The following is a 12060-nucleotide window of genomic DNA, read 5'->3' as shown; positions in this document are numbered from 1 at the left end:
GTCACTTTGATTTCGTGGAAAAAAATTTCCCCTGTTGGAAAAACTGCACTACAGTGCTCCAGGTTTGGTTCTCCAGGCTTTGATGTCTGAATTCCATAGAAAGGGCCTCTGTCCCTGTGACCGAATGGCAGAACATCCTGGAGGCCAGTGGTCTTGGGTTCCAATCTCTCCTCTGTCAGGGCCCTTTCCCCAGGAGATGGCAGGCTCAGAGTATGCCTTTTAGGCACAGCCCTCCCAAGGGGTCACTACCGAGGCAGTCACATGCACTGTCCACCTCAGGCTGGGTCTCTGGGCTGGGATGCAGCCCCTGGCAGTGAGCACAGTCCTCTCCAAACCAGAAGCCCAGAGTCCGAGCTGAGCTCACAGGCACCTCCAGGCTCACTGCCTATCCAGGGGGTGGAGAAACCAGGCCAGGAGGGCTTTCTCCAGTGCCAGCCCTCCCAAAGAGCCAACTTAACCCTTTCCAGCACTTAGGATTGGGTGTGCCCTCTCTCCATGCCTCTGCATGATCCCATGGTGGCAGGGCTGGGGTTCCTGCAGACAATGCCGCAGGCAGAGTGCAGAGCAGAATGCACCTCTCCTTACTGCCCTCCACCCCAGGCTGGGCACCCACAGGAATCTATACAGCTCTTATGCCTCAAGTCCCATGGTCTCTCAAGGGGGGATTGGGAAGTGCTTATGGGAGAATCTGTAGGGATGCCAAACCAAGAAAAAACTCGTCGAGAGTGAACCTTGCAGTGGTTTGGACAGGTCACGCCCAGAGGAGGCACAGGTCCTCATCTGGGGCTTGCAGAGGAGGAACGTGGCTCAGGGATGGCAGGTGGGAGCAGGCGCCATGGGCACAGATGTGGTTATAGGGGTCAGTTGGTGCCTGCTGCCTGAGAGCAGCTGAGCCCCTACAAGTTGCCTCTCCCCTGATCCTGTTCAATGCCTCACAAGGATAAGTCACATCGATGACATGACTGAGACTGTTTTCATTGTGTCCCTGCATGGAGGAAGGCAGAAATGGCAGTAGAAGAAGAGCACTTGTGACTTAATCCTGTTAAATCAGCTTCACTGCAGTAAGGAAGGACTGGCAGATTAGTAAAGCATGTTTATGGGTGTGTCTGGGTGGGTCATGCAGGTGTGACCTCAGATGCTGTATCTAGTCCCTTTCTCCTTTTTCTCTGGAGCTGTTCTGTTCTGCTCCCGGGCCACCATGAACAGAGCAGCTTTGTTCCACCACCCGCTTTCACCATGATGCTCCTGCCTTGGAGCCAGCTGATCATGAACTGAATTCCTCAAAACCATGAGCCACATTAAAGCTCTCCTCCTTTGAGCTGTGGATGTTGGGCCTTGTGTCTCAGCTGTGGAAAGCTGACTCACACCACTTCCATTGGTCCCAGTGTCTGGCCTGGGTTTGCAGCAATCAGCCCCCCTCACTCAGGGAAATCAGGCCTGCCCAGCACAGCATTGAGTATCTAATGCCTTGGTGGCAAGATGAGCCAATGCCTGTGCCACTAGAGGAGAAAGCGATGGCAGAAACAGTCTCCACAGTTTTTAGTGACCCGTGTCAGTGGCTCTCAAGGTGGCCCAAGACCAACAGCACTGGGGGAGGCATTAGAAACACAAGTCTCAGGCCTCACCACAGACTCACACTATCTGAAACTTGGGGAATGAGGTTAGCAGTGTCAGGGTTAACCTGGGTCCCCAAGGATCCCAGAACAGGATTAGGACCACTGATCTGAGAGGAGGGACAGCAGAGGAGACAGTCTTGAGCGCCATTCAGCTTTGAACGCATGCACATTTGGGAATCAGATAGGCTGCTTCGGAATAAAGAGAAATTTGGCAACAAGGATAGGGAAAACAGGATGCAAAACAGAATCATCTCTGAAGAAGGCAAGGCTGGAGCCTGGCACCGAAAGAACTCAACATTGCAAGGATTGATGCACTGAGGCATTGTGGTTGTCACACAAAATAACTGATCATATTTTGATAATCATCAAAATTGTATTTTAAAAAGAACACAGTACAAAATATTAGCAGGAAGCAATGGTGCAAACATGCTCTGTTCTAAAGTACCGGGTCTGCTCACAAGCCCACTTATTCATTCAAAGAGCATGGAGCAGGGGCTTGGTGTGTGGTGGGCAGACGGGCTGCAGGACTCTCACCGCTTGGAAGGGAGATGGAGGAGCAGGCCGGCTGCTCCACAGAAGGAAGTGGGCTTGGCTTCCAGCACATGGGAAGAGTGCTTGTGAAAGCACAGCCTGGCTGAGAAAATATGGTAACATTCCTGGATCCCCAGCCAATGGTGCCTGCACATCAGAGTACATGGGTCTTCCTGGCCAGCTGTAGATGAATTTTTTATTCGTCCATTTGTTCGTCATGAAATATTAACTCCTGGGAAAAGTGTGCCATGTCACTTCTCGAGATTCCAAACTCTGGTGAAGGTTCTGACAGTCGTGTGGCAGTCAGAGGCCAGGGGAGCAAAAGCCAGTTTATGTAGTGAAAGGAGAGCCTGTAATTAACTTTAGCTCTTTTTTTCCTTTTTAAGAAGCAGTATTTATTTTATGGATCAAATCCATGGATTTTCATGGGACAGAAAAATAGTGCAAGAGAGACTTCGAAAGGATGTGCTTTAGCAGAGGGATGGTAGCTTTGAGCAAACTGAAGGGGCACGGAACACCAGCACGGCCAGTGGCCCTCCCCCATCTGTGCCCTCAGGGAAGTTACAGAAGGGCTGCAGATGGGGAGCCTGTCACAACACAGAGCAATCGTGCCTGCGAGACCTATTGTTCTTCCGTGGTATTCCCAGAATTTCATGTTCAAGGTAGGAACAGAGCAGGAACAGACCATGTCTGTCCATCTCAGGGACGGGCTACAGTGCAGGGCCAGCGGTCAGGATGCTGGAGGTGGAGACGGGAGCGAGTGTCACAGAGAGCACACCTAAGCCAGTGTGGGTGCAGTCCTTAGTCAATAAAGTAAATCCTTTGGACACAGAAGGATTGTCTGAACAGGAGTGGAGGGAGGAAGCCCGTGTCGTCCCTTCTGCAGATCTCTGTTTCTATGAACTCAGAACCTATTTGCTCATCAGACTGTCTATCTGTCTATCTATCCATTCATTCACCCTCCATCTATCAATCATCCATTCACAGTCAGTCCCCACCCATCCATCCATTCATCCCTCCATATAGACATCTAACATCCATTCACTCATCTATCCATTCATTCATTATCCCCTATCAATCTATCTATCTCTCCACCCCTCCAACATCCATCATTTATATCTTCATATGTTACCTATCATGTATCCACTCCTCCATCGTCTGCCCATCCATCCACCTTTCCACCTAGCTACACTTCATCCTCCATCATCCATCCATCATCATCCATCCATCATCCATCCAACTATCCTTTGCCCAGTCATTCATCCATTGTCCATCTATCAATCTTTGGTCTATTCATTCATCCATCCACCCAACATCCTTCTATCCATTCATCTCACTATCACCCTTCCTCCACCTAGTCACCCACACAGTTCACTTGCCCACTGTCCATACATAATGAATTGGACATTTCCTGGATAAATTCCAGGTGTCACAAGAGGATATTCTAGATGTTTTCCATATGTCCTTGAAGGTTTCTTCTATTGTCTCCATCTGGATGGAGTGCCCATCTGGATGTTTGGCACCAGGAGGCTCTGCTTGCCCCCTGGGAGCACTGGCAAGAGGTTAAAGAAAGGGGGAGAAGGTGGGTATTTACTTCTGTGGCTTCTTCCTTGCAGGAGTGGATCCACCAGGTGCTGGCTCCAGACAGTCAGCCGTGATTGGCATCACTGAGCCTGTACAGTGCCAGAGAGGAGAACTGAGCCTTGTGCACTTGTAGCCAGAAAGGCCCTGTGGCATCAGGGGACCCAGAGCCCTCCTCTTGCAGACGGGGACCTGAAAGATGGCTGTGGGTCTGGGGCAGACCCAATGGTCACCTGGCTCTACAGTGAGCACCTTGCTGATGCCCGGAGGAAACATCTCCTCAGTGCCTTCTCTCCCAGCTGCAACTCACTCGCTGAGCCCAGACCACAACTCTCCTTGGCCACACCAGGCTCTGGCCCTTGGCCACCTGCTCAGTGGCCCTTTTCCTTAACCTTTTAGGTTGGGTTGGCATGTGGCGTCCTCCCTCTCTGCTCCTGGCTCTGGTTCCCTCATGGTCCTCAGCTCCTGTCACCCCCTCCTGCCCTGTGCATCTCCCTCCCTGGCCACCGGGCATCCTTACTGTGACCCTTACTGGTGTCTTCCTGCTTTAAAACAGAGTTCACACTATTGGATCGATCCTGTGTTCCTGCAGTGGCCGAGGGCTCACAGTGCCTACTGGGCACCTCTGCTCTTCCATCCCAGGTGGCTTAACCTCGCTTCAATTTGGGACTTGGAGGACATTTGAAAGACCAGTGAAGGAAAGCAGGAAGGAGAAGGATATTGCCTGTGGACCCCAAAGTCTAGATCCATGCATCTGGATGTTTGAGCACAAAGGACACACGGTAGGTTAGAGGTGGAGGTGCAGGTAAAGGTGGTGAAGGTTTAGGTGGTGGAGAGGAGGAGGTAGGGATGGTGGAGGTAGTGATGGTGACAAGGCGGTGGTGGCAATGGTAGAGGAGGAGATGGAGGAGGTTTAGGTGGTAGAGGTGGTGAAGGTGGTGGTGGAGGAGGAGATGGTGGAGGTGATGGCAGAGGTGATGGTGGAGGAAGAGGAGGTCGTGGGGCTCATGCCTCAAGTATGAGGACCCCATTGTCCTGTGATGTCCCCTGCTCTGATGACTGTGCCTTCCACTCATAGTAAGGATGAACCAGTGCACCATGTTTGATTTACACTGGAAGATGGCTGAATTTTATATCTGAGTCAGCATGTCATGGGCATTGTCTAGGGAACTGGTGGAAATCTAGAGTCACTAGTGCCACTGTACAGTGGGAAGCTGTGTGCTGGATCTATACAGATGGGCCTGTGAGGTCCTTATGTAGCTGGGAGGGGGACAGGAGGAAGAAGAGCTCTATATCTCTGTTGTCATCTGTGTTGGCAGCTGTACTGATACGGCTACATCTGTCTCTATGTCCACATCTGTATCTATGGGTGTGTCTGTCATGAGTATCTCTACCTATATTAATATCCGTGCACAGCTGTGTCTATTTCTGTATAGATGTAAATATGCATATTCGTGTCTATATCTGTAGAAATATCAATATCCACATCTCAAGTATCAGTATCAATATTTACACCTGCATATACACTTACATTGTGTCTGTATCTGTATAATATGCACATCTATATCACAATGCCATCCATGGAAAGGCATCAGCCCATACACAAACAACAATCCATGTCTACACAAACACAGAGGAAAGAGAGATACCAGCACAGGCCCATGATGGGGGCCCGGGAGAGGGAGCAAGGTTGAGACAGAGCAAAGTGATAAAACGCATGCAACCTTGCAAGGCCCAGCAATGGCACTGTGACCAGACCTGAGCAGCTCTGAGGCCCTTGGTTCTTGTGATCAAAGTAAACAAATGGGAGGAAGAGGCGAGCAAAGCCTTGCGTGTACGGCCATGGCTGGTCAGGGCTGTGAGCCAGCGATGGGGCTCAGGTGCCCTGGTGCAGAGCTGTTTCTCTCTTGGGCTTCATGATTCCTTTCCCACCTGGTGTTGCCAGGCAAACAAGCAAGAGTCCAGGGCCGGCACCTTTTACACTTGAACGGATATTTGGAGGGGAGTAAAATACATATCGGCACCCTGCAACACTCTTCAGAATGACACCCCGGGTATCTGCTATATCTTAATTCAACACCCAGCTCAGCAACTCCAGAAAGGGCCGAGGAGAGCAGTGCACACATGCATGTTCACCCTATCAGTGCAGCTGGGTGCCACGTGAAACTAGTGAGGCCATATCCAGGCTGGCGCATGATGATTTTCCCCTTTCTTTCAGCCGAATGCATCCTGGACAGGTTCCCTGTAACTAACTGTTCTTGGCCTAAGGAGGTGTCTCGCCTTTACCCACCAGTGTTGAGCTCAGCTACACAGGAGCACTGTTCTCAGTTCTCTTTCACATAGTGTAGTCATTTCCCAAGACAGTTTCTCCTGGAAACCGAGGCATCTGTGAATCTGTTCCATGCACTTCCCTCTGGTTCTTCGTGACCAGTGGCCTCGAGCTCTTGCAGCTTTCTGGACCGTGAGCTCCCTATGGCAGAGGCCACAAACTCTGGATCTCCCATGCGCTGCAGCCGAGGCCCAAGTGGAGGAACTCAAAAGCCCTGACTCAATTTTCAGTGTTACGGGAGGCGCCTGAGAGCCAGGGCTGGGCTGGACCTGAGCCATGGGCATTCAGGCATCTCTGCACCGACCCTGTCTAGATGTCAGAGGCATATTTAGTTTAGGTCTTTCACACCTCCCACCCCACTCACACCGTGTAGGTGTCTGAGTTTTGCTTTTTCCTGCTTGGTGCCTTTTGTGGCCTCTGTTTTGAGGCAGGTAGAAGTCATTAGTGGCTAAACACTTAAAATGCTCTGTTCTTAGAAATGAACCAGGGCCACTGAAGAAATCTCAGTTTTCAGAATTTGAAATAAGATGTTTGTGGTGAATTTTCAGGTTCATTTATTCATTCAGCAAAGGTGTATGGAGGTGGGACTGTGTGCCAGGCCCTACTGCAGAACTAGAGGCAGCCGGGCACAGGTGGATGGGTACCCTTCCCAGACAGCTTTACATTCTAGGTGGGGCTGGGAAGGAAAACCAGTCAGCCCTTCATATCCACTGGCTTTCCATTTCCAGAGTCAACCAACTGAGAATCCCAAATACTCAAAAAACAAAAACTACATGTGTACTGAACACGATTGGGTGGCCGAGGGCAGAGGTGGCACTGTGCTGCATGTGCTCACATTCCATTCGCCACTAAAGTCTTAATGTTTAGTTTCACGACAGGCAGATACTAAATGTCTGCTCACATTTCTGCTCTCTGATATATCTGCTCACTTAAAAAAAAAATCTCAAGGATATGTGACAGAGAAGCAGTAGGAGAAGATGTGAGATCTGTGTATCACAAACTCATGTTGTATAGGAAGTGCACTACTGTATTGAGCTTAGAGAATCAGAGCAAGGGGAAGACCAGAATCCTGGCACCCAGTCTTCAAGTCCTCACTGAAGCTAATTTTCATTGTCCTTGAAGCTAATCATGCCTGCGGAAACAGCATCACCAAATTGACTAAATGAGACTTTCAATTAACTGAAACAGATGGCTGAAATTTTCCAGGTGACTTTCCATATTAATTCAGCAAGTTGGCTGGATCAGGCCCCAGGAGGCTGGAAGGGACGGGGCTGTGAGAGGAACAGTGAAATACATGGATCATCAGGAGAGAAGCCACGGCCATAATCTGAACTTTGTTTTATTGCAGTGAAAGAGTCAGCAGCCAAGTTGATTCAACATCCCCAAGCCAGCATGCAGTGAGGGCAGTCTGCCCCAGGATGGACTGGCAGAGCCAGACGGCGGGGGACAGCTGCCTGTGGGCAGAGTCATTAGGTTTCTAGGATCTCCCATAGGTGAGGAGGAAGCAATTCTGGGCAGGGACGGAAAGGCAGCAGCCGGCCCTTCATAGGGCGCTGGGGTTCTGTGCTTGGTTTACCCTGTTGGGACCATGACACAGGTTTCCATTGGAGAAATGAGTCAAAAGCACCTCACTGAGTTCTTCAGGGGCCTCAGGCACTGGGCAGGGCCTGGGCCCTGGGATGAGGACAGCAGATGCCACCTCAGGAAAACATCACTCAGAGCACCAAGCCTCCTTCCTGAGTCAGACCTGAGCTATTGGGGTCCCTGCTCCTGTCCTCTTTTTTTTTGCTCCTGCCCTTTTGGAAGCTTCTAACAATGGGGAGTTCTGTGGCTGAATCACGGAGACCCAGGCTATATGGTAAAATGTGGGTTGGATATTTGCTAAGCCCGGAAGGAGCTATTCCTCACTGAAACAGCCTATTTATGGAATCACAGGGATTTATAAATGAGTGGATTCCTGAGTCATATTTGCTCTTTCTCTGAGTCTCCTATCAAGCATCCCCTCAGAGCAAGGCTTAATGATGACACAATGGGGCCAAGGTGGTATAACCAGACTTGATGCTTGGATTTGAGGGGCAAAACTGAGCTGATATTCAGATCATGCCACTTAAATAGATCTTACTCAGTTCTTCCAATTTAACCAAAAATTTACTCAAACCAGAAGTTGAAAATAATATGTCAATAATGTGAATCGGTTCCATCACTGCAGTTATTCCAGGTGGCAGCATTAGAACAGGACTTGACACATAGGTGCTGGAGCTGGCCAGGAAAAGAAACCCTCAGAAATGCTGCTCTAAAGTGGGGCTCCATTTACAGAGGGTCTGGTTGTGTGGGTTTTCATGGGTGGAAGACCCACACCAGATCACCCCATAGATGTCACCCCGGGCCTGCCATGTGTGTGGAGGCCCAGCCTCAGGGGATTATGTGCTCCTGGTGTCAGCTAAGAAGCAGTAGTTCCTGTTGACTCTTTAGTATTTCACTTTCTTCCCCAGAAAACGGAATCATACAGCAGCAGGAAGACTTTAGAAAATATACCTACTTCTTAGATGCTTAAGTCAGGAGTAAAACAAGTATGACCCTGAAGAGACTGTGGAAACTGTGTGTACTGGGATTCTTTCCTGACCTATCAGGGGGGAGGGGACAAACCTCATCCGAGGGTCATCTGGTGGCATCATCTCCAGGTCGTGGGTGGGTCCGTTTAGCCCGATAACGTGGAGGGAGATGCTGGGGTTCTCACTGCCTGCCTGCGAAGGAAGGGGACAGAGACAAGAGTAAGTGACCTTGCACTGGAGAGCACCTTGGCTTTGCAGAATCTTCCCCAGAAGACTCCCATGTGGGACTCTAGCAACTTTGGGGCTCAATGCTAGGGAGAGAAATTCAAGTGGGTGACAGATTGGTCATACACAGAGTTTTAAGCAGGGCAAAGGGATAATCAGGCCAGTGCTTTTCCTTCCCAGGAACCCCCTCCTTCCCATTCCATCTACTGGCTCAGTCTGCCATCTTGATCAAGCAGTCTACTGGCCTTGGTGAACCACATGGGAGGAGAAAGAAAACTACACCAGGGGAGAGAAGATGTCTTTGGGGGTGAAGAGGGAGTGGTGGGGAACACTGATCAAGGTGTCATGGCTCAGGGTGGGAGGGGGAGGATCCTGTGACAAGGAGCCAAGACACCATTCTGCTCCCTGCTGCCTTCCCTCTGGGTAACAAGTGCTGTCCTGGATGGATCTGGGGGAAGATGTGATAATTCCTCACCAGGGTATGAGGGCAGGGCTGATGTTCTCCCTCCAGCTCTGTACCTGCACAAAGCACTCAGGACTGGGGAGGAAGTCAGCCCAGAGCCAGGTAGGTTCCCCGACTCCAGGATCTTATTTGGGAGTGGGTGGGAGCAACAGGGCAAAGGCTATCTGGGGGCAACCCACTTCCCAGTCCCCCTTCTGTCTCTCTTAGGCAGAAGCTTTCTTTCTCTCAATAAATTTTTCCTGCTCTTAACCTCCATTGTTCCTAGAATTCATTCTTCGATTTTAGAGAACATGAACTCGTGTTTCAGATATCTAGCAGGTTTGGGAGTTACAACTCTTCCCCCCATATCATTTTGGAGGTCTTCCACTGAGATTACTGGTCAGAGGTAAGAGTTTGCTTTTGTTATAGGTTCTAACTTTGGTCTTTTTGCTTCATAGATTGCAACTTTTGTTTCATAGGCTCTGGACATTTGTTTCATAGATTCTGGTTTTTGTTTCATATAAATTCTGGCCTTTGTTTCAAAAGTGTCTTAATTTTAAGCCGTGTGTTTTAAATGTTTGCAAATTTCTTGTTTTTCTTATGCAATGTCTTTTAAAACAGAATACTACTCAGCCATCAAAAATGAGAAATTAGAGACATGTATTGCTAAATGGATGCACATTGAGGCAATACTCTTAAGTGAAATAAATAGGACACACATGTGTAAATACCGAATAGTTTCTCTAGTGTGAGAAACTGAAAGTGTAAATAAGGACTAAAAGGTATAATAGATACTGTGAAATAGGAAGAAAAGGGGCAAAGGGGAAGGGGAAGTGGGAGGGGTAGGGGAAAGGAAAGAAGGGAATGGAATTAATATGAGAAAATGAAAAACTGGAAACAAAGTCTTTGTAAATAGGGAGGGATGGAGGGGTTGAAGGGAGGGCAGGGGAAGAGGGAAAAATAAGAACCAAAAGAGTATGTAAAGGTGCATATCTCCAATGATGAATGTCATTATATTGTACACCTAAAATGTACCAATAAAAGGATATACAAAAAAAAAATAAAATTACATTTTATTCTTGTTTTGTATGTGTTGCTTTTGGACTTAGTTGCTTAAAAATGATGTAAAATGAGTCTCTTATAAAATCATCTCAGATAAAGACAGTTCAGGGTTTTCTCTGCCCCTTATAGAATGCCAAATGGTGGTTCTCTGCCAGCTAGAATTGCCTTTAGGGCAGCTGCCACTCTTAAAGCAAAGGACAGGTTTCTCTAGTTGCCCTCTGATGAATCCCCATTCCCATCGATGCCAATGGTGGGTGGAATCTTGACCAGATAGGCAATTGGGTTCCTTTTGGAGACAGATCTCTGATTGCATGGAACTAGTGGAAACTTAGGTGGGAACTGAGGGGTCATAGCCAGGTCTACTCTCTGGCGCATACCCAAAGGTCCCTCAGAAGAAACTAGCTCCTGTCAGCCTGTCTGGGTAATGAGCAGAAAATCTCCACATCTCGTCCCTATCTGGACTTCTCAACGTGGTAAAAGGGGAACTCTGTCAGGGATCATCAGATATCCTCTGTCTCAGAGTGATCTGAAGCGATGCTGTCAGAGCCCTTTCTTAAGCGTCCATTAAGAGTTGAGCTACAAGTTTGGACTGCTTCCTCTATTACTAGTAAGATAGACCTCTAGACAAATGTTAAAAAATCAAATCTTTGATAGATGAAAAACTACCTGAACCTACTCTGCGCCTCCTAGGCATGATGTTCATCATTTATGTGTGTAGGGGAGAAAAATGCCTTTTCTGATATGTTATGGACTTTGGAATGTTGACTGCGGACTTACAAAATGCTATGTGATGATTTTTTGGATGTTTAACCAGCTTGAGCTTTATTTGGCCTTTTTCTCTCTCTGCTAGTGAGTTAAAAACTCCCCTTAAACTTTTCTCCAACTTGTTGGAAGTTCATTTGAAAATCCCTTGTAGTCAGACTCTTCCTCCTTCCAGAAAGTCAGACTAAGGCAACTCACAACAACTCTTTTATCTTACACTAGGGAAAATAACAATCAGTAACTTGCATTTGTGTTTTTACATGCTAACTGGAATATGGGACTATTTTAGCCAGACTTTCTCTTCGTTCGTGTGTGCATAGGAAGTCGATAAGAGTGCCTTTACTATGTAGACTGTGGCTGTTAGGAGGACCTATGAGTTTCAAATACTTGGTGAATTTTAAAATGGACTCTAAAGGAGTAGCCTTGTCTTGCTGCTAATAAAAGTTGCCTAAATGACTGGATAGACAAGAGAAATTTCTCAGTTTTCTCTGTCCTAGGGCCCAGGGCAGAATCTCTGACTTACCATCTCTGGAGGTGATCCCTTTTGCAGGAAAAGTGCCCTAATTTGACTGTTGACCTATTTTCCTCTCTTTGTCAAGGAACTAGAAAATAGTGGTTTAAATCTCTTAGTTTGCTAGCAATACTTCCTTCTCTAAATATGACTGTTATGTCTGAAGTCAATTGTAACTTGCACTTTGAGAGTACCTAATGGAGTAAGGATATGAGTTACCCGAGGAAGATAAGATTGCATGCTGGTTAAGGGTAGATAGTCCAGTCTGGTTTTATTTTCTGGTTCTCTCTTCAGACAGTAGCTACCTACCCTGGAGTGGTATAAACCTTGGTGGACGCCCTGGGGACACCCTAGAGGGCACAGGAATCAAGAAGAGACTTATGGGACACCATATTTGTTTCTCTTGTTTCAGATTAGGAACTCCATATCTGAAAGTCTAACTCCTTTGG

At 48.1% G+C, this 12060-nt stretch overlaps 1 protein-coding gene across 6 annotated transcripts in view; it reads right to left on the bottom strand.

Annotated features, from left to right (window-relative positions):
- Dpp6 (dipeptidyl peptidase like 6) overlaps positions 1–12060 on the bottom strand; it is an 863175-nt gene that overhangs the window by 78606 nt on the left and 772509 nt on the right. For all 6 annotated transcript variants that reach the window (XM_004860345.4, XM_004860347.4, XM_004860344.4 and 3 more), the window contains exon 10: positions 8704–8801. In XM_004860345.4, coding sequence (XP_004860402.2) covers positions 8704–8801 — 98 coding nt within the window. The remainder of the gene's footprint in view (positions 1–8703; positions 8802–12060) is intronic.

This window comes from Heterocephalus glaber, unplaced genomic scaffold (genome assembly GCF_053883595.1).
Source record: "Heterocephalus glaber isolate CG9 unplaced genomic scaffold, H.glaber_assembly_v1.0 deba00000818, whole genome shotgun sequence".
Classification (NCBI taxonomy): domain Eukaryota; kingdom Metazoa; phylum Chordata; class Mammalia; order Rodentia; family Bathyergidae; genus Heterocephalus; species Heterocephalus glaber.
This window is presented reverse-complemented; position numbering and strand designations above follow the sequence as displayed.